The 24,334-nt window shown below is 57.5% G+C and overlaps 1 protein-coding gene across 1 annotated transcript; it reads right to left on the reverse strand.

Annotated features, from left to right (window-relative positions):
• Positions 1–86: 86 nt before the first annotated feature.
• On the reverse strand, positions 87–23,541 carry MAP2K7 (mitogen-activated protein kinase kinase 7). The gene is given in 12 exon segments (XM_077192252.1): positions 87–1,988; positions 3,442–3,487; positions 4,345–4,487; positions 6,497–6,577; positions 8,464–8,643; positions 9,670–9,777; positions 10,795–10,914; positions 11,881–11,994; positions 13,151–13,217; positions 14,495–14,572; positions 14,574–14,631; positions 23,377–23,541. Coding segments are annotated over 12 exon segments (1,254 nt in total). The 5' UTR covers positions 23,501–23,541; the 3' UTR covers positions 87–1,853.
• Positions 23,542–24,334: the final 793 nt, after the last annotated feature.

The following is a 24,334-nucleotide window of genomic DNA, read 5'->3' on the forward strand; positions in this document are numbered from 1 at the left end:
GTCCCCAATGTCCCCAGTGTCCCCCCATATTTCCCAGTGTCCCCAATGTCCCTAGTGTCCTCAGAGCCTGACGCCGACGCGGCCCCTCGGGTTCCACATGCGCATTTATAATAATAATAATAATAATTAATAATAATAATAATTAATAATAATAATTAATGAGGGTGAGGGGGGGCGGCGCCGCCCGCGCCCCCAATGCACTAAAACTGCACCTGCTGGCCTTGGGGACAGCGGGGACACGGCGGGGACACGGCCCGGCCCTGATTGTCACCGTGCCACCACGGCCCCGCCACCGGGGCCACCCCGGGCCGTGCCCCCAGTGTCACATCCCGGTGTCACATCCCGGTGTCACAGCCCTGGTGTCACAGCCCAGTGTCACATCCCGGTGTCACATCCCGGTGTCACATCCTTGGTGTCACATCCCGGGACTGGGCCCTGCGATGTCACGCTCGTGATGTGTCCGTGTCCCCAGGCCACCACTCCATGTCCTTCAGTGCCGTGCCCCCATTGTCACAGCCCGGGGACATCCCTGTCCTGTGCCATCCCCGTGTCACAGCCTGGGGACGTCTCTGTCCCTGTGTCACTTCCTGGTGCCATCCCTGTGCCACATCCTGGTGCCATCTCTGTCCTGTGTCACTTCCCGGTGCCATCCAGGTGCCATTCCTGTGTCCCTGTGTCACTTCCCGGTGCCACCTCTGTCCTGTGTCCCTGTGTCACTTCCTGGTGCCACCTCCGTCCTGTGCCATCCTGGTGCCATCCTGGTGCCATCTCTGTCCTGTGTCACTTCCCGCTGCCATCCTGGTGCCATTCCTGTGTCCCCATGTCACTTCCCAGTGCCACTTTTGTCCTGTGCCATCTTGGTGCCATCTCTGTTCTGTGTCCTGTGTCCCCGTGTCAGGTTCCAGTGCCATGCCCATGTCACGTCCTGGTGCCATCCTCATGTCACATCCCGGTGCCATCTCTGTGCCATCCTTCCGTGTCCCCTCGCTGTCACATCCCCGTGCTGGCTCTCCACGCTGTCCCGTCCCCCCGTTCCTGCGCCATCTCCGTGTCCCCGAGTGCCATCTCCGTGTCACGTCCCCACATCCTGGTGCCACCTTCGTGTCCCCTCAATGTCCCCTTGGGGCCAAGTGTCACATCCCCAGGCCCCGGCGTCACACCCATGTCACATCCCCCAGCCGTGTCCATGTCCCTGGGCCACCTCCCAGAGTGTCACCTCCGAGTGTCACATCCCAGAGTGTCACACCCTCGGTGCCACCTCCCCGTCCTGTCCCCACACGGGATCCTGTGGGAAACTGAGGCGTGGCCAGGGGGACACAGAGGGGACAGGGGTGTCCCCTGGCCTCGGGAAGGTGGGGACAGTGGGAGGGGACAGCCGGGATGGCAGGGACACGCTGGGACACGCTGGGACCCTCCAGGCCAGGCCGGGGTTGTGGTGGCCGTGGAAGCGTCACCGTCACGCTGAGTGTCACAGGCGGGTGGCACAGGGGGGTGGCGCAGGGAGGTGGCACAGGTGTCACCACCCCCAGTGGGTGTCACAGGTGTCCCTGTCCCAGGGCTGTCCCGGCTGTCCCTGGTGTGTCACAGGGGATGTCCCAGCTGTCCCTGGTGTCCCCTGCCAGGCATGGTGGCACCAGGCAGAGTCCCAGGACTGTCCCTGTCCCCAGAGGTGGCCCGGCTGTCCCCTGCCGGGCGTGGTGGGCACCAGGCAGTGTCCCAGTTGTCCCTGTCCCTGGAGGTGGCCCGGCTGTGCCCGGTGTCCCAGGGCTGTCCTGGCTGTCCCAGGGCTGTCCCCGGTGTCCCAGGGCTGTCCCCGGTGTCCCCTGCCGGGCGTGGCGGCGCCGGGCGGGGCGCTACCTGGTGAAGAAGGGCAGGTGGTGGCCCAGGCCACCCCCCGGGCGCGGGGACTCTGTCCGGGCCATCACGTCCTTGAACCAGGTGGCCACGTCCACCTCGAGCGTCTCGTAGCGCTTGATGAAGGTGTGCTCCTGTGGGGACAGCAGGGGACATGGGGACATCGGGGACAGCAGGGACAGCGGGGACATGGGGACATCGGGGACAGCAGAGACAGCAGGGACATCGGGGATAGCAGGGACAGCAGGGGACATGGGGACATCGGGGACAGCAGGGACAGTGGGGACATGGGGACATCGGGGACAGCAGAGATATGGGGACATCGGGGACAGCAGGGACAGCAGGGGACATCAGGGACATTGGGGACAGCAGGGGACATCGGGGACAGCAGGGACAGCAGGGACATGGGGACATCGGGGACAGCAGGGGACATGGGGACATCGGGGACAGCAGGGACAGTGGGGACATGGGGACATCGGGGACAGCAGAGATATGGGGACATAGGGGACAGCAGAGACAGCAGGGGACATCAGGGACATTGGGGACAGCAGGGACAGCGGGGACATCGGGGACAGCAGAGATATGGGGACATCGGGGATAGCAGGGACAGCAGGGGACATGGGGACATCGGGGACAGCAGAGATATGGGGACATCGGGGATAGCAGGGACAGCGGGGACATGGGGACATTGGGGACAGCAGAGATATGGGGACATCGGGGATAGCAGGGACAGCAGGGGACATGGGGGACATCGGGGACAGCAGAGATATGGGGACATAGGGGACAGCAGAGACAGCAGGGGACATCAGGGACATTGGGGACAGCAGGGGACATGGGGGACATCGGGGACAGCAGGGGACATCAGGGATAGCAGAGATATGGGGGACATTTGGGACATGGGGACATCGGGGACAGCAGGGGACATTTGGGACATGGGGGACAGCAGTGACATGACATGGGGACATTGGGGACAGCGGGGGACATGGGGGACATTGGAGACAGCAGAGATATGGGGACATTGGGGACAGCAAGTGTGATGGGAGAGGTGTGACAGGGGACAGGGGAAGAGACAGATGTGATGGCACAGGTGACAGGTATGGCAGGTGACAGGTGTCACAATGACAAGTGACAAGTGTGACAGTGCCAGGTGTGACAGTGATAATGACAGGTGTGACAGACATGACAGTGACAGATGACAGGTGTGACAGTGACAGTGAAAATGACAGGTGACAATGACAGGTGCCAGGTGTGACAATGACAGGTGACAGTGCCAGGTGTGACAGTGAAAATGACAGGTGACAGTGACAGATGATAGGTGTGACAGTGACAGTGAAAATGACAGGTGACAGTGACAGGTACCAGGTGTGACAATGACAGGTGCCAGGTGTGACAATGACAGGTGTGACAATGACAATGACAGGTGACAGCTGTGACAATGACAGGCGCCAGGTGTGACAATGACAGGTGTGACAATGACAGGTGTGACAGTGACACTGACAGGTGACAATGACAGGTGCCAGGTGTGACAATGACAGGTGTGACAGTGACACTGACAGGTGACAATGACAGGTGACAGGTGCCACTCACCAGTAACTTGTTGTACTTTGGTCTCTTCCTGTGGTCCTTGGTGAGGCTGGGGGAGGGGACGGGGGGTGAGCACCTTTGGGACCCTCGGGACACGTCCCCATGTCCCCTCCATGTCCCCCTGTCCCCAGTGTCCCCCCATGTCCCCCACCAGTCCCAGACAAAGGCCTGGAGCTCCCCTGGGAAGGCGGGGGTGGCACCTTGGGGACCCCTGGGACTGTGTCCTTCCCATGTGCCCTGTGTCCCCATGTCCCCTGTGTGTCCCCATGTCCCCCCATGTCTTCGTGTCCCCAGCAGTCATGGACGAAGGCCGGGAAGTCCCCAGAGCATCTTGGGGACCCTCCTTGTCCCTTGTGTGTTCCCTTGTCCCCATGTGTCCCCCACGTCCCCCCATGCCCTCTGTGTCCCCATGGTATCCCCCATGTCTCCATGTCCCCAGGTCCCCTGTGTCCTCCTGTGTCCCTGTGTGTCCCCATGTCCCCGCCATGTTCCCCATGCCCCCCATGCCCTCTGTGTGTCCCCAGTGTGTCTCCATGTCCCCTGTGTCCCCATGGTGTCCCCCATGTCCCTCATGTCTCCATGTCCCCCTGTGCCCCCCCTGTCCCCATGTCCCCTGTATCCCCATGTCGCTGTGTGTCCCCACATCCCCAGTGTGTCCTCATATCCCCTGTATGTCCCCATGGCATCCCCCATGTCCTCATGTCCTCCGTGTCCCCATGTCTCCCATGTCTCTGTGTGTCCCCATGTCCCCTGTGTCCTCCTGTGTCCCCCATGTCCTCATGTCCTCTATGTCCCCATGTCACCCATGTCTCTGTGTGTCCCCATGTCACCCATGTCCCCTCGTCCCCCATATCCCCCCATGTCCTGTGTCCCCCCCCTGTCCCCCGTGTCCCCCGATGTCCCCACCAGTCTCGGACGAAGGCCTGGAAGTCCCCGGAGAAGCCCATGGCCGGGGGCAGCAGGGGGGGATCCTCCTGCAGCACCTTGGTCAGCACCTCGAAATCCGTCTTGCAGTTCTGGTACGGGAACTGCCCCGTGGCCAGCTCCACCTGGGGACAGGTGTGACACAGGTGTGACAGGTGTGACACACACAGGGACAGCAGTGCTGGTATGGGAACTGCCCCGTGGCCAGCTCCACCTGGGGACAGGTGTGACACAGGTGTGACAGGTGTGACACACACAGGGACAGCAGTGCTGGTACGGGAACTGCCCCGTGGCCAGCTCCACCTGGGGACAGGTGTGACACAGGTGTGACATACACAGGTGTGACAGGTGTGACACACACAGGTGTGACACACACAGGTGCGACACACACAGGTGCGACACACACAGGTGTGATGGGTGTGATACACACAGATGTGATAGGTGTGACACACACAGGTGTGACAGGTGTGACACACACAGGGACAGCAGTGCTGGTATGGGAACTGCCCCGTGGCCAGCTCCACCTGGGGGCAGGTGTGACACACACAGGTGTGACACACACAGGGACAGCAGTGCTGGTATGGGAACTGCCCCGTGGCCAGCTCCACCTGGGGACAGGTGTGACACAGGTGTGACATACACAGGTGTGACAGGTGTGACACACACAGGGACAGCAGTGCTGGTATGGGAACTGCCCTGTGGCCAGCTCCACCTGGGGACACAGTTGTGACAGAGGTGTGACATACACAGGTGTGACAGGTGTGACACACACAGGTGTGACAGGTGTGACACACACAGGGACAGCAGTGCTGGTACGGGAACTGCCCCGTGGCCAGCTCCACCTGGGTACAGGTGTGACACACACAGGTGTGACACACACAGCTGTGACAGGTGTGACACACACAGGGACAGCAGTGCTGGTATGGGAACTGCCCTGTGGCCAGCTCCACCTGGGTACAGGTGTGACACACATAGGTGTGACAGGCGTGACACAGGTGTGACACAGGTGTGACAGGTGTGACACACACAGCTGTGACAGGTGTGACACACACAGGGACAGCAGTGCTGGTATGGGAACTGCCCCGTGGCCAGCTCCACCTGGGGACAGGTGTGACACACACAGGTGTGACACACATAGGGAAGGCAGTGCTGGTATGGGAACTGCCCTGTGGCCAGCTCCACCTGGGGACACAGTTGTGACAGAGGTGTGACAGCTGTGGCAGGGACAGGTGCCAGGTGTGGCAGGAACAGGTGACAGGTGTCGTAGGGAGGTGTGGCACTGCAGGGCTGAGGTGGCACTGTGGGGACACGCTGGGGACCCAGAGGTGGTTGGGGCCAGCCTGGGGACACTGCGGGGGGGTCAGGGACACTCTGGGGACAGCTGGGTGATGTTTAGGGACCCTGGGTGACACTGGGGGATGCTGGGGACCCTGGGTGACATTTGGGGACACTTTAGGGACCCTGAGTGACGTTTGGGGATGCTTTAGGGACCCTGGGTGATGTTTGGGGACTCTGGTGACACTGGGGACACTATGGGGACCCTGGGTGACACTGGGGGATGCTGGGTGATACCGGGGATGCTTTAGGGACCCTGGGGATACTCTGGGGACCCTGGGGACACTGTGGGGACACTCTGGGGACCCTGGGGACCCTGTGGGGCCCCTCTGGGGCCAGCACTCACCAGGGAGATGCCGAGGGATGCTGGGTGACACTGGGGATGCTTTAGGGACACTCTGGGGACACTGTGGGGACTCTGTGGGGCCAGCACTCACCAGGGAGATGCCGAGGGATGCTGGGTGACACTGGGGATGCTTTAGGGACACTCTGGGGACACTGTGGGGCCCCTGTGGGGCCAGCACTCACCAGGGAGATGCCGAGGGATGCTGGGTGACACTGGGGATGCTTTAGGGACACTCTGGGGACACTGTGGGGCCCCTGTGGGGCCAGCACTCACCAGGGAGATGCCGAGGGAGGCTGGGTGACACTGGGGATGCTTTAGGGACACTCTGGGGACACTGTGGGGACTCTGTGGGGCCAGCACTCACCAGGGAGATGCCGAGGGATGCTGGGTGACACTGGGGATGCTTTAGGGACACTCTGGGGACCCTGGGGCCCCTGTGGGGCCAGCACTCACCAGGGAGATGCCGAGGCTCCAGACGTCGGCGCGGATGTCGTAGTCGGGCTTGGTGGGGTCGGGGGGGTCGATGCGCTCGGGCTGGGGGAGGGGCAGCATTGAGGGCACGGGGGGAGGGGGCAGGGCCCCAGAACCCCAAACCCCAAACATGGGGAAACCCCAAACATGGGGAACCCCCAAACACCCAGAACCCCAAACATGGGAACCCCCAAACCCCAAACCTGGAACCCCCAGAACCTCAAACCTGGGAACCCCCGAACCTGGAAAGCCCCAGAACCCCAAATCTGGGAACCCCAAAGACCCAGACCCCCAAACCTGGAAACCTGCAAACCTGCAAACCCCAAACCTGGGAACACCCAAAGACTCAGAACCCCAAACCTGGGGAACCCCCAAACCTGGAGCCCCCAGAACCCCAAACCTGGGAACCCCCAAACCTGGGGAACCCCCAGAACCCCAAACCTGGGAACCCCCAAACCCCCAAACCTGGAGCCCTCAGAACCCCAAACCTGGGAACCCCCAAACCTGCGGAACCCCCAAACCCCAAACCTGGGGAACCCCCAAACCCCCAAACCTGGAGCCCCCAGAACCCCAAACCTGGGAACCCCCAAACCTGGAACCCCCAGAACCCCAAACCTGGGAACCCCCACACCCGAGGAACCCCCGAACACCCAGAACCCCAAACCTGGGAACCCCTGAAACCCCAAACTTGGAAACCAGCAAACCCCAAACCTGGGAACCCCCAAACCCCAAACCTGGCAGGGACCCCAAAACCCCAAACGTGTGGAGGACTCCAGAAACCCCAGACCTGGGAACCCTCAAACATCCAAAGCCCCAGATCTGGGGGACCCCCAGCATCCCCAGACCTGGGGGGATCCTCAAAACCCCAAAGAAGCCAGACCTGGAGGCGACCCCACAACCCCAAACACCCGGAACCCCAAGGCTGGGGGGATCCCCCAAACCCCAGGGGATCCCCAACACCCCCAAACCCGAGGGGGGCCCCCCACAGCCCCATCCCATGGCCGGGGTGCAGCCCCCCCAATCCTGGGGACCCAACACCCCCTGATCCCCCCCAAAGGCCCCCTCTGGGGCTGGGGCATGTCCCCAGTGTCCCCCCAATGTCCCCAGTGTCCCCCCAATGTCCCCAGTGTCCCTAATGTCCCCGCAGTGTTCCCATGTCCCCTATGTTCCCCATGTCTCCAGTGTCCCCAATGTCCCCAACATCCCCCCAGTGTCCCCAGTGTACCAAATGTTCCCAATGTCCCCAACGTCCCCAGTGTCCCCAATGTCCCTGGGGATGTCCCCAATGTCCCTAACCATGTCCCCATGTCCCCAGTGTCCCCTCACCGCCATGTAGGCCGCACAGCCTGTGCTCTGGGGGATGTCCCCATGTCCCCAATGTCCCAGGGGATGTCTCCAGTGTCCCTAACCCTGTCCCCAATGTCCCCTCACCGCCATGTAGGCCGCACAGCCTGTGCTCCAGGGGATGACCCCATGTCCCCAATGTCCCAGGGATGTCCCCAACCCTGTCCCCATGTCCACAGTGTCCCCTCACCGCCATGTAGGCCACACAGCCTGCACTCCGGGGGATGTCCCCATGTCCCTAATGTCCCAGGGGATGTCCCTAACCCTGTCCCCAGTGTCCCCTCACCGCCATGTAGGCCGCACAGCCCGTGCTCTGGGGATGTCCCCATGTCCCCATGTCCCAGGGATGTCCCTAACCCTGTCCCCAATGTCCCCTCACCGCCATGTAGGCCGCACAGCCCATGCTCTGGGGGATGTCCCCGTGTCCCCATGTCCCAGGGATGTCTCTAACCCCGTCCCCATGTCCCCAGTGTCCCCTCACCGCCATGTAGGCCGCACAGCCCGCGCTCCAGGGAATGCCCCTGTGTCCCCAATGTCCCAGGGGGTGTCCCCAATGTCCCAGGGATGTCCCTAACCGTGTCCCCATGTCCCCAGTGTCCCCTCACCGCCATGTAGGCCGCACAGCCCGCGCTCCGGGTCTTGGCCTTGGAGTCCACCAGGCGGCCGCTGATGCCGAAGTCGCAGAGTTTGATCTGGCCCCGCTCGTCCAGCAGGATGTTGGAGGGTTTGACATCCCTGTGGATCACCCCGTGCTTCTCCTTCAGGTACAGCAGCGCCTTCACGATCTGCAGGACAGGGATTGTCCCCAGTGTCACCTCTGTGTCACCGTCACCCTGCTCGCGGCCACTGCCACCCTGCCCAGAACACCCCCTGTCCCCTGTGGGTCACCCCGTGCTTCTCCTTCAGGTCCTTCACCCGTGGGGAACAGCAGTGACAGTCTGCAGGTGTCACCTCTGTGTCACCGTCACCCTGCTCACTGTCACTGTCACCCTGCCCACTCGGGAATGGGGCGCTGGATCCTGGGGACCCCCTGCCTGTCCCCAATGTCCCCAGTGTCCCCCACCATCACCAGCATCCTGCCCAAGATACCAGGACCCCCCTGCCTGTCCCCAGTGTCCCCAACATCCCAACTGTCCCCAGTGCCACTCACTGCCACTGTCATCCTGCCCAGAACCCAAGAGCCACCCTGTGTGTCCTCAATGTCCCCAATGTCCCCAGTGTCCCCCTCGCTGTCACTCACTGCCACCATCATCTTGCTCAGAATCCCAGACTCACCCTGCGTGTCCCCAGTGTCCCTAACGCTCCCATTGTCCCCAATCTCCCCAGTGTCCCCATTGTCCCAAATCTCACCAGTGTCCCCAAGTGTCCCTAATGTTCCCATTGTCCCCAGTGCCCCCCCTGTCCTCGTCATCCCCAGTGTCCCCAATGCCCCCAGTGTCCCCAAGGCTCCAGGTGTCCCCAGTGTCCCCGATTCCCCCAATGTCCCCATTTTTCCAAAAGCCACCAATGTCCCCCAAGGCTCCAGGTGTCCCCAGTGTCCCTGTTGTCTCCAATCCCCCCAAATGTCCTCAATGTCCCCATTGTCCTCAGTGTCCCCCAGTGTCCCTGCTGTCACTCACTGCCACCGTCATCTTGCCCAGAACCCCAGAGCCACCCCGCGTGTCCCCAGTGTCCCTGATGCCCCTGCTGTCCCCAATGTCCCCGCTGTCACTCACTGCCACCGTCATCTTGCCCAGAACCCCAGAGCCACCCCGTGTGTCCCCAGTGTCCCTGATGCCCCTGCTGTCCCCAATGTCCCCAGTGTCACTCACTGCCACTGTCATCTTGCCCAGGATGCGCTCGGGGATGGGGCCCTGGATTCTCTTCTTGAGCTTCTCGGCGCAGGTGCCCATGAGCTCCATGGCGATGAACACGTCGGTCTGGGGAGGGACCGGGTGAACTGGGAGCACTGGGAGGGACTGGGGGCACTGGGGGGCACTGGGAGAGCACTGGGTGTACTGGGAGGGCACTGGGAAGGACTGGGAGGGCACTGGGGGCACTGGGAGGGCACCGGGTGTACTGGGAGGGCACTGGGAAGGACTGGGAGGGCACTGGGGGCACTGGGAGGGCACTGGGTGTACTGGGGGGGTACTGGGAGGGCACTGGGAGGGACTGGGAAGGACTGGGAGGGCACTGGGGGGGGTACTGGGGGGCACTGGTGGCACTGGGAGGGCACTGGCAGAGCACTGGGTGTGCTGGGAGGGCACTGGAATGGACATGGGGCACTGGGAGCACTGGGGGTACTGGGAGTACTGGGATGTACTGGGGGCACTGGGAGGGACTGGGAGCACTGGGAGGGCACTCCAGATGCCCCCCAGCCCTCCAGATTCCCCTGAGTGCCCCGGGTGTGCCCAGGTGCCCCAGGTACCCACATTGGTGATGAAGGTGCCGAAGCACTGCACAATGCAGGGGATGCAGGGGTGCCCATAGCCCCAGGTGTGCCCAGGTGCCCCCAGGTGTGCCCAGGTGCCCCAGGTACCCACGTTGGTGATGAAGGTGCCGAAGCACTGCACGATGCAGGGGTGCCCATAGCCCCAGGTGCCCCAGGTGTGCCCAGGTGCCCGCAGGTGCCCCCAGGTGCCCCAGGTGCCCCAGGTGTGCCCAGGTGCCCCAGGTACCCACGTTGGTGATGAAGGTGCCAAAGCACTGCACGATGCAGGGGTGCCCATAGCCCCAGGTGCCCCCAGGTGTGCCCAGGTGCCCCAGGTGTGACCAGGTGCTCCCAGGTGTGCCCAGGTGCCCCAGGTACCCACATTGGTGATGAAGGTGCCGAAGCACTGCATGATGTAGGGATGCCCATAGCCCCAGGTGTGCCCAGGTGTGCACAGGTGTGCCCCAGGTGTGCCCAGGTGCCCCCAGGTGTGCCCCAGGTGCCCCCAGGTGCCCCAGGTACCCACGTTGGTGATGAAGGTGCCAAAGCACTGCACGATGTAGGGGCAGTCGTGGCTCTTGAGCACCACGTCCAGGTCCATCAGGATCCGCTTGTTCTCCTCGCGGTTCCCCGAGCGACGCATTTGCTGCATGGGGGGGGACAGGTGTCACCAAAGGTCACCGAGGGTCACAGGGGGGGTCACGGGGGGCACAGGAGTCATGGGGAGTCACAGGTATCACCAGAGGTCACAAGTGTTACCGGGGGGCACAGGGGGTCACAGGTGTCACCAGGGGGGTCACAAGTGTCACCAGGGCTCACAGGTGTCACCAGGGAGGGGTCACAGGTGTCACCGGGGGGTCACAGGGGGCACAGGTGTCACCAGGGGGGTCACAAGTGTCACCAGGGCTCACAGGTGTCACCAGGGAGGGGTTACAGGTGTCACCGGGGGGTCACAGGAGGCACAGGGGGGGTCACGGGGGTCACAGGTGTCACCGGGGGGTCACAGGGGGCACAGGTGTCACCAGGGGGGGTCACAAGTGTCACCGGGGAGGGGTCACAGGTGTCACCGGGGGGGTCACAGGGGGCACGGGGGGGTCACGGGGGGCACAGGTGTCACCAGAGGCCACAGGTGTTGTGGGGAGTCACAGGTATCACCAGGGGTCACAAGTGTTACCGGGGAACACAGGGGGGCACAGGTGTCACCAGGGGGGTCACAAGTGTCACCAGGGCTCACAGGTGTCACCGGGGGGTCACAGGGAACACAGGTGTCACCAGGGGGGGTCACAGGGGGCACAGGTGTCACCAGGGGGGGTCACAAGTGTCACGCAGGGTCACAGGTGCCACTGAGGGTCACAGGTGTCACCAGGGGGTGACCAGAGGGTCACAGGTGTCACCAGAGGATCACGTGGGTGGTCACAGGTGCCACTGAGGGTCACAGGTGTCACAGGGGGGGTCACAGGTATCACTGAGGGGGGGGGGGGGGTCACAGGTGTCACCAGGGGTCCAAGGTATCACAGGTGTCACTGGGGGGGGTCACAGGTGTCCCAGGTGTCACTGGGGGGGGGGTCCCAGGTGTCCCAGGTGTCCCCAGGTGTCCCCGCCCCGTGCCCACCTTGACGGCGATGACGTGCCCGGTCTTGCGGAATCGCATCTTCCACACCTGCCCGCAGGTGCCGCTGCCGATCTCGCCCAGGTTCTCCAGGTCATTGATCTCTGCCTGGTACCGCTGGGGGGAGGGGGGTCAGGGCCCACCCGGGACAGCCCCAGGCTCACCTGGGCCCCCCTCAGCCAGGTAACCCCCCTCAATCCTCACCTGGGCCCCCCTTGGCCAGGTAACCCCCCTCAATCCTCACCTGGGCCCCCCTCAGCCAGGTAACCCCCCTCAATCCTCACCTGAGCCCCCCTCAGCCAGGTAACCCCCCTCAATCCTCACCTGGGGCTGCCCTTGGCCAGGTAACCCCCCTCAATCCTCACCTGAGCCCCCCTTGGCCAGGTAACCCCCCTCAATCCTCACCTGGGCCCCCCTCAGCCAGGTAACCCCCCTCAATCCTCACCTGAGCCCCCCTCAGCCAGGTAACCCCCCTCAATCCTCACCTGGGCCTGCCCTTGGCCAGGTAACCCCCCTCAATCCTCACCTGGGGCCCCCTTGGCCAGGTAACCCCCCTCAATCCTCACCTGGGGCTGCCCTTGGCCAGGTAACCCCCCTCAATCCTCACCTGGGCCCCCTCAGCCAGGTAACCCCCCTCAATCCTCACCTGGGGCTGCCCTTGGCCAGGTAACCCCCTCAATCCTCACCTGGGCCCCCTTTGGCCAGGTAACCCCCCTCAATCCTCACCTGGGGCCCCTCAGCCAGGTAACCCCTCCCATGGCCAGGTAACCCCTCCCACAGCCAGGTAACCCCTCCCACAGCCAGGAAACCCCTCCCACAGCCAGGTAACCCCTCCCACAGCCAGGAAACCCCTCCCATGGCCAGGTAACCCCTCCCACAGCCAGGTAACCCCTCCCATGGCCAGGTAACCCCCCTTGATCCTCACCTGTGCCCCCATGGCCAGGTAACCCCCTCCATCCTCACCTGGGCCCCTCACTATGCCCACCCGCCCTCCCCATCCTCACCTGTCCCCCCCCGACTCACCTGTCCCCCCCCCCCCCAAGGTCAGGTACCCCCTCATCCTCACCTGTCCCCCCCCCATAGTCAGGTACCCCCTCATCCTCACCTGTCCCCCCCCCACGGCCAGGTACCCCCTCATTCTCTCAGGTACCCCCTCATGCTCACCTGTCCCCCCAAGGTCAGGTACCCCCTCATGCTCACCTGTCCCCCCACGGCCAGGTACCCCCCTCATTCTCACCTGTCCCCCCACGGTCAGGTACCCCCTCATGCTCACCTGTCCCCCCACGGTCAGGTACCCCGTCTGTTTCATGATCTCCTGCAGCTTCTGGTCGATCTCAATGCTGGGGGGCAATGGGAGAGCTCAGCCAATCAGCTCAGGGCACAGGGAGAGCCCAGCCAATCAGCTCAGGGCAAGGGGAGAGCTCAGCCAATCAGCTCAGGGCACGAGGAGAGCTCAGCCAATCAGCACACAGGGAATCACAGCTCTGGCCAATCGCACACCAGGAAATCCTGCCTGCCTGCCTGGCCAATCAGCACCCAGGGGCTCTCACACTCCTGGCCAATGAGCACACAGCTCTCCTGCCCAACAGGCCAATCAGCAACTGGGATCCTCTGAACCATCAACCAATCAGCAGCTGCAACCTCTGCTCCAGCCAATCACTGCTCAAGATCACCCCGAAGCTCTGGCCAATGAGAAAACACCACTCCCCGAGCTCTGGCCAATCAGGGCCTACAAGCCCTCAGAGCAGCAGCCAATCAGCACCACAGGCTCCGACCAACTGCTGCGCACACTCTCCTGCCCAGCCAATCAGAACACACGGCCCCTTGGATCTCCGGCCAATCAGAGTGCAGGATCTCCCTGGAATCTCTGGCCAATCACCGCCTGCAGACTCCTGTCCACCCAGCCAATCAGCACAAGCCTCCTGCTCGGCCAATCAGCTCACGTTATCACCTTAGAATTCTATCCAATCAGAGCATGGAAAACTCCCTGATCTCTGGCCAATCAGGGCACAGGATCTCTCAGAATCTCTGGCCAATCACAGAACAGGATCCCCCAAGCCTCTGGCCAATCAGGACATATGACCCTCCCCTAGCCAATCAGGACACGTGATCCTCTGTGGGCCAATCAGAGCAGAGGATCTCTCCAGAACTCTGGCCAATCAGAGCACAGGATCTCCACAGACCTCTAGCCAATCAGGATGCGTGACCCCCCTCTGGCAAATGTGAGCCTGGTGCCCAATCAGGGCACAGGATTCCCCTGGGCTTCCGTCCAATCAAGCTTTGATTCTGCTAGATCTCTGACCAATCTGGGCACAGGATCCCCCAGCGCCTCTGGCCAATCAGCACCCAGGCTCTCCCCAATGGGCCAATCAGCACCCAAGCTATCCCATATTGTCCAATCAGCACCCAGGCTCTCGCCAATCAGCTTCCAGGCCCTCCCCATGGGCCAATCAGCACCCAGGCTATTCCATATTATCTAATTAGCATTCAGGCTCTCGCCAATCAGCACCCAGGTTCTCCCCAATCAGCCAATCAGCAGCCAGGCTCTCGCCAATCAGCCCATCAGCATCCAGGCTCTCCCCAATCAGCCAATCAGGGCTCGGGGGCGTGTCCTCACCTCTCCAGGCTGCGCGGCACCAGGAACGGGGGCGGGGGCAGCCCCAGCATCTGCCGGGGCCGGGGGGGGGGGCGTGGGCTGGGGGCTCTCGGGGGGGCCCCCCCGGCCCCCCTCGCTCACCAGGGGCAGCTGCAGGGCTGGGGGGGAGAGCAGAGTCAGCGACCCCAAAAACGGGGGGAGAAACCCCAAAAATGGGGAGAAATACCCAAAAACCCAGAGAGAGAAACCTAAAAATGGGGAGGGAACCCCAAAAACGGGGAGAGAACCCTAAAAACGAGGAGAGAAACCCCCAAAATGGGGAGAACACCAAAAACGGGGAGAGAAACTAAAAAACGGGGAGAGAATCCCATAAAGGGGGAGAGAAACCCAAGAAATGGGGAGAGAACCCCAAAAGCGGGGAGAGAACCTCAAAACGGGGGAAGAATCCCAGAAATGGGGGGAGAACCTCAAAAATGGGGAGAGAATCCCAAAAACGGGGAGGAATCCCAAAAGCAGGTAGAGAACCCAAAAACGGGGAGAGAATCCCAAAAACGGAGAGGGAACCCCAAAAACAGGGAGAGCATCCCAAAAATGGGGAGAGAAACTCAAAAACAGGGAGAGAACCAGAAAAATGGGGAGAGAAACCCCCAAAACAGGGAGGAAACTCAAAACCTGGGGGAGAACCCCAAAAACGGGGAGAGAACCCAAAAACAGGGAGGGAACCCCAAAAAGGGGGAGAGAAACCTAAAAATGGGCAGAGAAACCTAAAAATATGGGGAGAACCCCAAAAACGGGGGAGAACCTCAAAACGGGGAGAGAACTCAAAAACCAGGGGGAGAATCAGAAAAATGGAGAGAGAAACCCCAAAAACAGGGGAGAGAAACCCAGAAATGGGGGGAGAACCCTAAAAACAGGGAGGAAACTCAAAACCAGGTAGAGAACCCCAAAAATGGGGAGAGAGTCCCAAAAACGGTGAGAGCACCGCAAAATGGGGATAGAAACCCAAAAACAGGGAGAGAAATCCAAAACAAGGAGAGAACCCCAAAAACGGGGAGAGAACCCAGAAATGGGGGGAGAACCTCAAAACGGGGAAAGAATCCCAGAAATGGGGAGAGAAACCAAAAACAAGGCAAGAACCTCAAAAATGGGGAGAGAACCCAAAAGTGGGGGGAGAATCGGAAAAATGGGGAGAGAAACCCCAAAAACAGGGGGGAGGAACCCAGAAATGGGGGGGGAGAACCCTAAAAACGGGGAGGAAACCCAAAACCAGGTAGAGAACCCCAAAAATGGGGAGAGAGTCCCAAAAACGGGGAGAGCACCCCAAAATGGGGATAGAAACCCAAAAACAGGGAGAGAAATCCAAAACAAGGAGAGAACCCCAAAAATGGGGAGAGAACCCAGAAACGGGGGGAGAACCTCAAAATGGGGAAAGAACCCCAAAAACGGGGAGAGAAACCCCAAAAACCAGGGGGAGAATTGGAAAAATGGGGAGAGAAAACCCAGAAACAGGGGGGAGAAACCCAAAAATGGGGGGAGAATCCCAAAACGGGGAGGAAACCCAAAACCAGGTAGAGAACCCAAAAATGGGAGGAGAACCCCAAAAATGGAGATAGAACCCCAGAAATGGGGAGAGAATCCCAAAAAATGGGGGGAGAACACCAGAAACGGGGAGAGAAGCCCAGAAATGGGGAGAGAAATCAAAAACAAGGGAGAGAACCCCAAAAATGCAGGGAGAAGCAAAAAACAGGGAGAGAACCCAAAAATGGGAGAAACCCCAAAAATGGGGTAGAACCCCAAAAGAGAGAAGTCAAACAATGGGGAATTAATATCAAAAATGGGGAGGGAATGCCATAAATGGAGAACCCAAAAAAGGGGAGAGAACCCAAACATGGACAGGAACCTCAAATATGGGAAGAGAACCCCAAAAATGGAAAACTCACAGAAACCTAAAAATGGGGAGAGAACCTCAAAAATGGAGAACCCCAAAAAAGGGGAGAGAAACCTAAAAAAGGGGAGAGAATGCCAAAGATGGGGAGAGACAGAACCCCAAAATTGGGGCAGAAAACTCAAAAAAATCAATGAGAGAGCCTGAAAATAGGGAAAAGAACCTAAAATTTGGGAGAGAACCCTAAAAATGGGGAGAGCAGGATCAGGGACCCCAAAAATGGGAAAGAACTCCCAAAATAGGGGGAGACACAGCAGGGACCCCAAAATCCATGTGGGAGGAGAAAGAAACCGGTCAGGAACCCCAAAACTGAGGATGGACTTGTCAGAACCCCAAAAATGGGAGGAAAAACATCAGGACCCCAAAAATAGGGGGAGAAAATCATCAAGACCCAAAAACTGGGGGGGAAAGGTCAGAACCCCATAAACTGGGGGGGCACAGAGAGCCCCCAATTTTTCCCCTTTTTCTCCTCTTTTTGCAGTTTCCTGCCCCGTTTCCCCCGTTCTTGCCCCATTTTCCCCTCCCTGCCCCATTTTCCTGCAATTCCCACCAATTTTTCCTCATTTCCCCCAAATTTGCCCCATTTCCCCCAATTTTTCCCACCATTTTTCTCCATTTCCCCCCACCTTTCAATTTCCCTATTTTAGCCCATTTCCCCCCAATTTTGCCGCTGTTTTTCCCAATTTTCCCCCCAATTTTTGCACTCTTCCCCCCAATTTTCCCTCATCCCCCTCATTGTTCCCAATTTCCCCCAATTCCTTCTGTCTTTTCCCCCATTTTTCCCTGTTTCTCCCCAATTTTTCCCATTTCCACCCTATTTCCCACTGTTTTCCCCAATTTTCCCCCCCAGTTTTTCCCCATTTTCCCAATTTTCCCCCATTTCCCTGTCTTCCCAATTCCTCCCAATTTTCCCCCATTCCTCCCATGTTTTTCCCCCCAATTTTCTGCAATCTTCCTTCATTTTCCCACCATTTTTCCACATTTCCCTCTTTTTTTCCACAATTTTTCCATATTTCTCCCCAATTTTTCCCATTTCTGCCTGATTCCTCTTAATTTTCCCAGTTTCCCCCCAAATTTCCCATTTTCACCGTTTTCCCCCCAATTTTCTCCCGTTTTTCCCATTCCCCCCACACTTCTCCCCACTTCCCTGTTTTTTCCCCCATTTTTCCTGGTTTTCCCCATTTCCCCCAATTTTCCCACTTCCCCCCCAATTTCCCCCCCATTTTCCCCAATTTTCCCCCAGTTCCCCCTGGTTTTTCCCCCCATTCTTCCAAATTTTTCCCCATTTGCTCCCAAATGTTTCCCATTTTCCGATTTCCCCCAATTTCCACATTTCCCCCAATTTTCCCCATTTCCCCCCATTTTTTCCAATTTCTCCCCATTCTACTCCCCAGTTCCCCCCGAATTTTCCCATTTCCCCCCGAATTTTCCCATTTCCCCATCATTTTCCCCAATTTCCCCCTAGTTCCCCCTGGTTTTTCCCCCCATTCCCTTCCCATTTCCTCCCAATTTCCTCCCAGTTTTCCCAAATTTTTCCCCATTTGCTCCCAAATTTTCCCCATTTCCCCCCAGTTTCCCCCATTTTTCCCCATTTCCTCCCATTTTTCCCAATTTCCCCCCATTCTACTCCCCAGTTCCCCCCAATTTCCTCCCATTTTCCAAATTTTTCCCTATTTCCTCCCAAATTTTTTCCCATTTCCCCCCACTTTTCGCCTCAATTTCCCCGTTTCCCCCCATTTTTCCCATTTTCCCCCTATTTTTGCCTCAATTTCCCCGTTTCCCCCATTTTTCCCATTTTCCCCCAGTTTCCCCCCAATTCCCCGTTTTTCCCCCCCATTCCCTTCCCATTTCCTCCCAATTTCCCCCCACTTTTTCCAAATTTTTCCCCATTTCCTCCCAAATTTTTCCCATTTACCCCCAGTTTCCCCCCATTTTTCCTGTTTCCCCCCATTTTCCCCATTTCCCCCCCATTTTTCCCATTTCCCCCCACTTTTCGCCTCAATTTCCCCGTTTCCCCCCCATTTTTCCCATTTCCCCCCATTTCCCATTTCCCCCCATTTCTCCCCCCATTTTTCCTATTTCCCCCCAGTTTTTGCCTCAATTTCCCAGTTTCCCCCTATTTTGCACCCATTCCCCCCCCGTTTTTCCCATTTTTCCTGTTTTCCCCCATTTCTCCCCCATTTTTCCCATTTCCCCCCTGTTTTTGCCTCATTTTCCCTATTTCCCCCCCATTTCCCCCATTTCCCCCATTTCCCTCCCATTTTTCCCATTTCCCCCCAGTTTTTGCCCAAATTTCCCATTTCCCCTCCATTTCCCCCCCATTTTTCCCATTTCCCCGCCATTTCCCCCCATTTTCCCCCCCATTTTTCCCATTTTCCCCCATTCCCCCCATTTTCCCCGTTTTTCCCATTTCCCCCCCATTTTTCCCATTTCCCCCATTTCTCCCCCGTTTTCCCCCCATTTTTCCCATTTCCTCCCCATTTCCCCTCCATTTTCCCCCCATTTTCCCCCCCATTTTTCCCATTTTCCCCCATTCCCCCCATTTTCCCCGTTTTTTCCCATTCCCCCCCCATTTTTCCCCTTTACCCCCCCATTTTTGCCTCATTTTCCCCATTTGCCCCCCATTCCCCCCCATTTCTCCCCCATTTTCCCCCCATTTTCCCCATTCCCCCCCATTTCCCCATTGTTCCGTTCCGGCCGCATGCTGCAGGGGCCGGGGGGGTCACTCCATGCCACAGCCGGGGGGGGGGGGGAGAGGGGAGAGGGGACACGGGGGGGACATTCCGGGGTGGGGGAGGGGCATTCCAGGGTGGGGGAGGGGCAAAGAAACTGCGGGGGGGGAGGGGTTAAATGGGGGGGGGGGAGGGGTGAAGCTGCCACAAAGGGGAAACTGAGGCACAAGGGGGGAGGGGTTAAATGGGGAGGGGTTAAATGGGGAGGGGTTAAATGGGGGGGAGGGGTGAAGATGCTCCAAGGGGAAACTGAGGCACAAAGGGGGGGAGGGGGAGGGGTTAAATGGGGAGGGGTCCCCAAAAAGGGGGAGGAGTCAGGGGGGGAGGGGCGGTACCTGCTCGCTGGGACGGAGCGGGTGGCGGGGCTAAGGGTGATGACGATGACTGGAGATGGGGGAGGGGCACGGGGGGGGGGAATAAAAATGGAGGGAAAAAAATAAAATAAAAAAAAATAAAACGGGAAAAAAAAAAGAGAAAAAATTAAAAAGGGCGGGATTGGGGTGGGTGAGTTCATGAAATGGGGGTGGGGATGAGTTGAAATTGGGGGATTTGATTAAAATCAGGGGGGAGAAATGAATTTAAAATAGAAATAAATTTAATTGAGGGGGGAATTCACTTAAATTGGGGAAAATAAACTTAAATTGAGAGCTAGGAATTAATTTAAAATGGGGGAAAATAAACTTAAATTGAGGGGCAGGAATTCATTTAAATTGGGGGGAAATTAAGTTAAATTGAGGGGCAGGAATTCATTTAAAATGAGAGAAAATTAAGTTAAATTGAGGGGTAAGAATGAATTTAAAATGGGGAAAATAAACTTAAATTGAGGGAAGTAATTCATTTAAATTGGGGGGAAAATAAACATAAATTGAGAGCTAGGATTAATTTAAAATGGGGGGAAAATAAACTTAAATTGAGGGGCAGGAATTCACTTAAATTGGGGAAAATAAACTTTAATTGAGGAACAGAAATTAATTTAAATTGGGGAAAATAAACTTAAATTGAGGGGCAGAAATTCATTTAAAATGAGGGGAAATGAAGTTAAATTGAGTAGCAGAAATTCATTTAAAATGGGGAAAATAAACTGAAATTGAGGGGCAAGAATTAATTGAAATTGGGGGGGAAATGAAGTTAAATTGATGAGAAAAATAATTTAAATTGAAGGAATTAATTTAAAGTGGAGAGCAGAAATGAATTTAAATGAGGAGAAATAATTGGGGGCAGAAATGAATTTAATTGGTGGAGATTAGTTAAATTGGATGGGAAAATTAAGTTAAATTGAGGGGATGAGTTTAAATTGGAAAGCAGAAATTAATTTAAAATGATGGAAATAAACTTAAATTGAGGGGCAGGAATTCATTTAAATTGGGGAAAAAAAAACTTAGATTGGGGGCAGGAATGAATTTGGCAGAACAGGAATGAAATTGGGGAAATAAATTGAAAATGGGGAAATAAATTGAAATTGGAAGGCAAAAATGGTCTTAAATTGGGGAGAAATGAGGGAATTTAAATTGGGGGATAAAAATGGATTTAAGTTGGGGGGAATGAAGTTAAATTATGGGGAAAATGAATTAAATTGGGGAAATAAATTTGGGGCAGAAAGGGATTTAAATTGGGGGAATTAATTTAAATTTGAGGCAAAAATGGATTTGAATTGGAAGGCATAAACTGAAATTAAATTGGAAGGAATAAATTTAGATTGGGGGGTAGAAATGAAATTAAATTGGGGAGGAGAATGAATTTCGATTGGGAGAAATAAATTTAAGTTGAAAATTAAGCAGATATTAATTGAAATTGGGGGGAAATGAAATTAAATGGGGGAGAATTGAAATTGAGGGCAGAAATGTAAATGCATTTCAATTGGAAAAAGTGAATTTAAATTCAGAGGAATGAAAATGGATTAAAATTGGGGGAATTCATTAAACTGGGGGGATGAGTTTTAATTGAAATGGATTTAAATTGGGGGAAAATGGAATTGAGCTGAAGTTGGAGGGACAGGAATGAAATGGGGGGGGACAAAAACGAATTTAAATTGGAGAGGAGAGAAATATAAATAAAATTGAAATTAAATTGGGGAAGGGGACAGAGATGAAACTGGGGGGGGACAGGAGCGAAATTCAGAGGGAAAAATAAATTTGGGGGCAGAGAAATGAATTCAAATTGGGGGGAAAATCCCATTAAAATGGGGAGTTCAGGGATGAATTTGGGGGCAGAAATTTAAATTTGGGGGGATAAAAATGAGCTCAAATTTGGAAGGGGGGGGAGAAGAAAGGGAGGAGGGGCAGGGGCTGCTCCCCCCAGCCTGGAAAAATCCCAAAAAAATCCCCAAAATCTGCTGGGAATGGTCCTGGGGGGGTCCTACCTGGAGGGGGATCCTCGAGGTGACAACTGGGGGGGAAACCCCCCAAAAATCCCATTGCAACCCCCCCAGAGCCCCCCAAAATCCCACTGGGAACCCCCAAATCCACCCCCCAAAAAAACCCCAAAAACCCTTCCCAACCCCTAAATCCCCCTGCCCCCCTAAACCAGCCAGGACTGCCCTAAAATAGCCCTAAACTGCCCCAAAATGACCCTAAACGGCCTCAAATGTCCCAAAACTGCCCTAAAATGGCCCAAAGCTTCCCCAAATACCCAAAACCTGCTCCAATATGGCCCTAAACTGCCCCAAAATGGCCCAAAACTGCCCTAAAATGGCCCTAAACTGCCCCAAATACCCCGAAACTGCCCCTGAGGTGCCCCAAACATCCCAAAATGGCCCCAAAATTTCCCTAAACGACCCCAAAGCTGCCCCAAATGACCCTAAGCTGTCCCTAAAGTGCCCCAAACACCCCAAAAACGACCCCACGCACCCCAGAACAGCCTCAAACTGCCCCAAACTGCTCCAAACACCCCGAAACGGCCCCAGAATGTTCCTAAATCCCTCTGAAAGGCTCTAAATTGTCCTGAAAACCCTAAAACAGCCTCAGATCTCCACAGAGCCCCCCCCCAAAAAAACCCCAAATGTCCCTAAACTGCCCCAAATGTCCCCAAAGCCCCTTAAACTGCCCCAAACTGCCTAAAACTCCCCCCAAATGCTCCCTAAATCCCTTAAACTGCCCCAAAATGCTCCTAAATCCCTCAAACTTCCCCAAAATGCTCCTAAATCCCTTAAACTGCCCCAGACCCTCCTGAACATCCTCGAACTCACCCCCACAAAAACCCCAACCAAACCTGAACGGCCCTAAAATGGCCCTAAACTGCCCCAAACCAACCCAAAACTGCCCCAAAACTGCCCCAAACACCCCCAAACTGTCCCAAACACCTCGAAATTGTCCTAAACATCCCAAAACAGGCTTGGAACCCCCTAAAACCCCCCCGTCCCCACAAACCGCCCCAAAATGTCCCTAAACTGCCCCAAACAGCCCAGACAAGCCAAAACTGCCCCAAAATCTCCCTAAACTGCTCCAAACACCTCAAATCTACCCCCAAACCCCCGAACTACCCCAAAATGCTCTCAAACACCCCAAAACTGCCCCTGAGAAGCCAGAACTGCCCCAAAATGTCCCTAAACCTGACCCAAACACCCCAAATTTGCCCCCAAAACCCAAAGGTTACCCCAAATCTGCCCCGGGCTCCCCAAAATGTCCCAAACCTGCCCCAAACACTTCAAATCTACCCCAAAACCCCGAAAATTCCAGCACTACCCCAAAATGCTCCCAAACTGCCCCGAACACCCCAAAACTGCCCCGAGGAGCCAGAATTGCCCCAAAATGTCCCTAAACCTGACCCAAACACCCCAAATTTGCCCCCGAATCTCCAAACACCCCAAGTGTGCCCCGGACTCCCCAAAATGTCCCAAACCTGCCCCAAACACCCCAAACCCACCCCAAAACCCCCGAACTACCTCAAAATGTCCCTAAACTGACCCAAACACCCCAAAACTGCCCCTGAGGATTCAGAACTGCCCCAAAAGGTCCCAAACCTGCCCCAAACACCCAAATTTTGCCCCAAACACCCCAAACCTGCGCCAAACACCTCAAACCTGCCCCAAACACCCCAAAATGCCCCAAACCTGCCCCGGCCACCCCAGCCCCGCCCCCATCCCCCTAAACCGCCCCCTCCCCTCCCCCCTCAGCCCCGCTCTCCCCTCACGGCCCCGCTCCCCTCCCCCCCCCCCTCCCCGAGCGCGGCCTCCCCGCGGCCGCCCCGCTCCCCCCGGGCCGCTCCCGCCGCCCCCCGGCCCCGCTCACTGGGGCGGGCGCGGGCGGGGCCGATGTCGAGGTTGAGGTCGATTCTCCGCCGCGCCTCGCGGTTCTCCTGCTTCAGCTTCGCCTCCAGCCGCGATAGCTTCTGCTCAAGCGAGGACGCCGCCATCTTCCCCCCCCGCGTCGCGCATGCGCGGGGCCCGCGAGGGGCGGGGCTTAGGGCCCCCGCCGGCCGCCGTACAGAGGGAGGGAGAGGAGGGCGCCGCCATCTTCCCGTTGGGATGCGTAATGCGCATGCGCGCAGCGCGGTGCTGTGAATTCTGGGTCTCACCGTTTGCCGTAGGGAGAGAGAGCGGGGTGGGCGCCGCCATCTTCGCCTCTGGGCCGGTTATTGCGCATGCGCAGATGACGGGAGGCTGTTATTGCCTTTATCGCCTGCTGTAGATGGGGGAGAGCTGAAGGGAGGACACGGGGGGGTTTTGGGTTCCTTTGGCCGCTGTCGGAACGCGGGAGGAGGGGGAGGAGAAAGGGCACGGCGGCTTTTTGGCCACACTGGCCGCCGTACGGAAATAGGGAACATGAATGCCGCCATCTTCACTGGGGAACTGCTATTGCGCATGCGCAAAGCGGATGGATTTCGGGCCTCTCCGGCCGCCGTAGAGAGGCGGCATACGGACCTAAATTGGCCCCGCCGGCCGTCGTAGGGGCACATGGAGCGGAACGATCCCTTATAAACGTTTATGGGGCCTCACGGGCATGTGGGGGCAACTGGGACCTGTTTGGGGCCCTGGGAAGGCCGAGGATGTTTCAGAGCGGCTGAAAGCACATTGGAAGCATTGGGCCATTTGTGGCTTTAGCTGCGTCTGAGGCTGTTCTGGGGCAGTTTAGGCTGGTTTGGGGGAAGTTACTGCTCTTTTAGCGAAGCCTGAGGCTGTTCTGGAGCTGTTTAAGGGCATTTTAGGGGAGATGAGGGTTTTCTGGGAATGTTTGAGGACAGTTTAGT

The sequence above is a fragment of the Agelaius phoeniceus genome, chromosome 32 (assembly GCF_051311805.1).
Source record: "Agelaius phoeniceus isolate bAgePho1 chromosome 32, bAgePho1.hap1, whole genome shotgun sequence".
NCBI lineage: Eukaryota > Metazoa > Chordata > Aves > Passeriformes > Icteridae > Agelaius > Agelaius phoeniceus.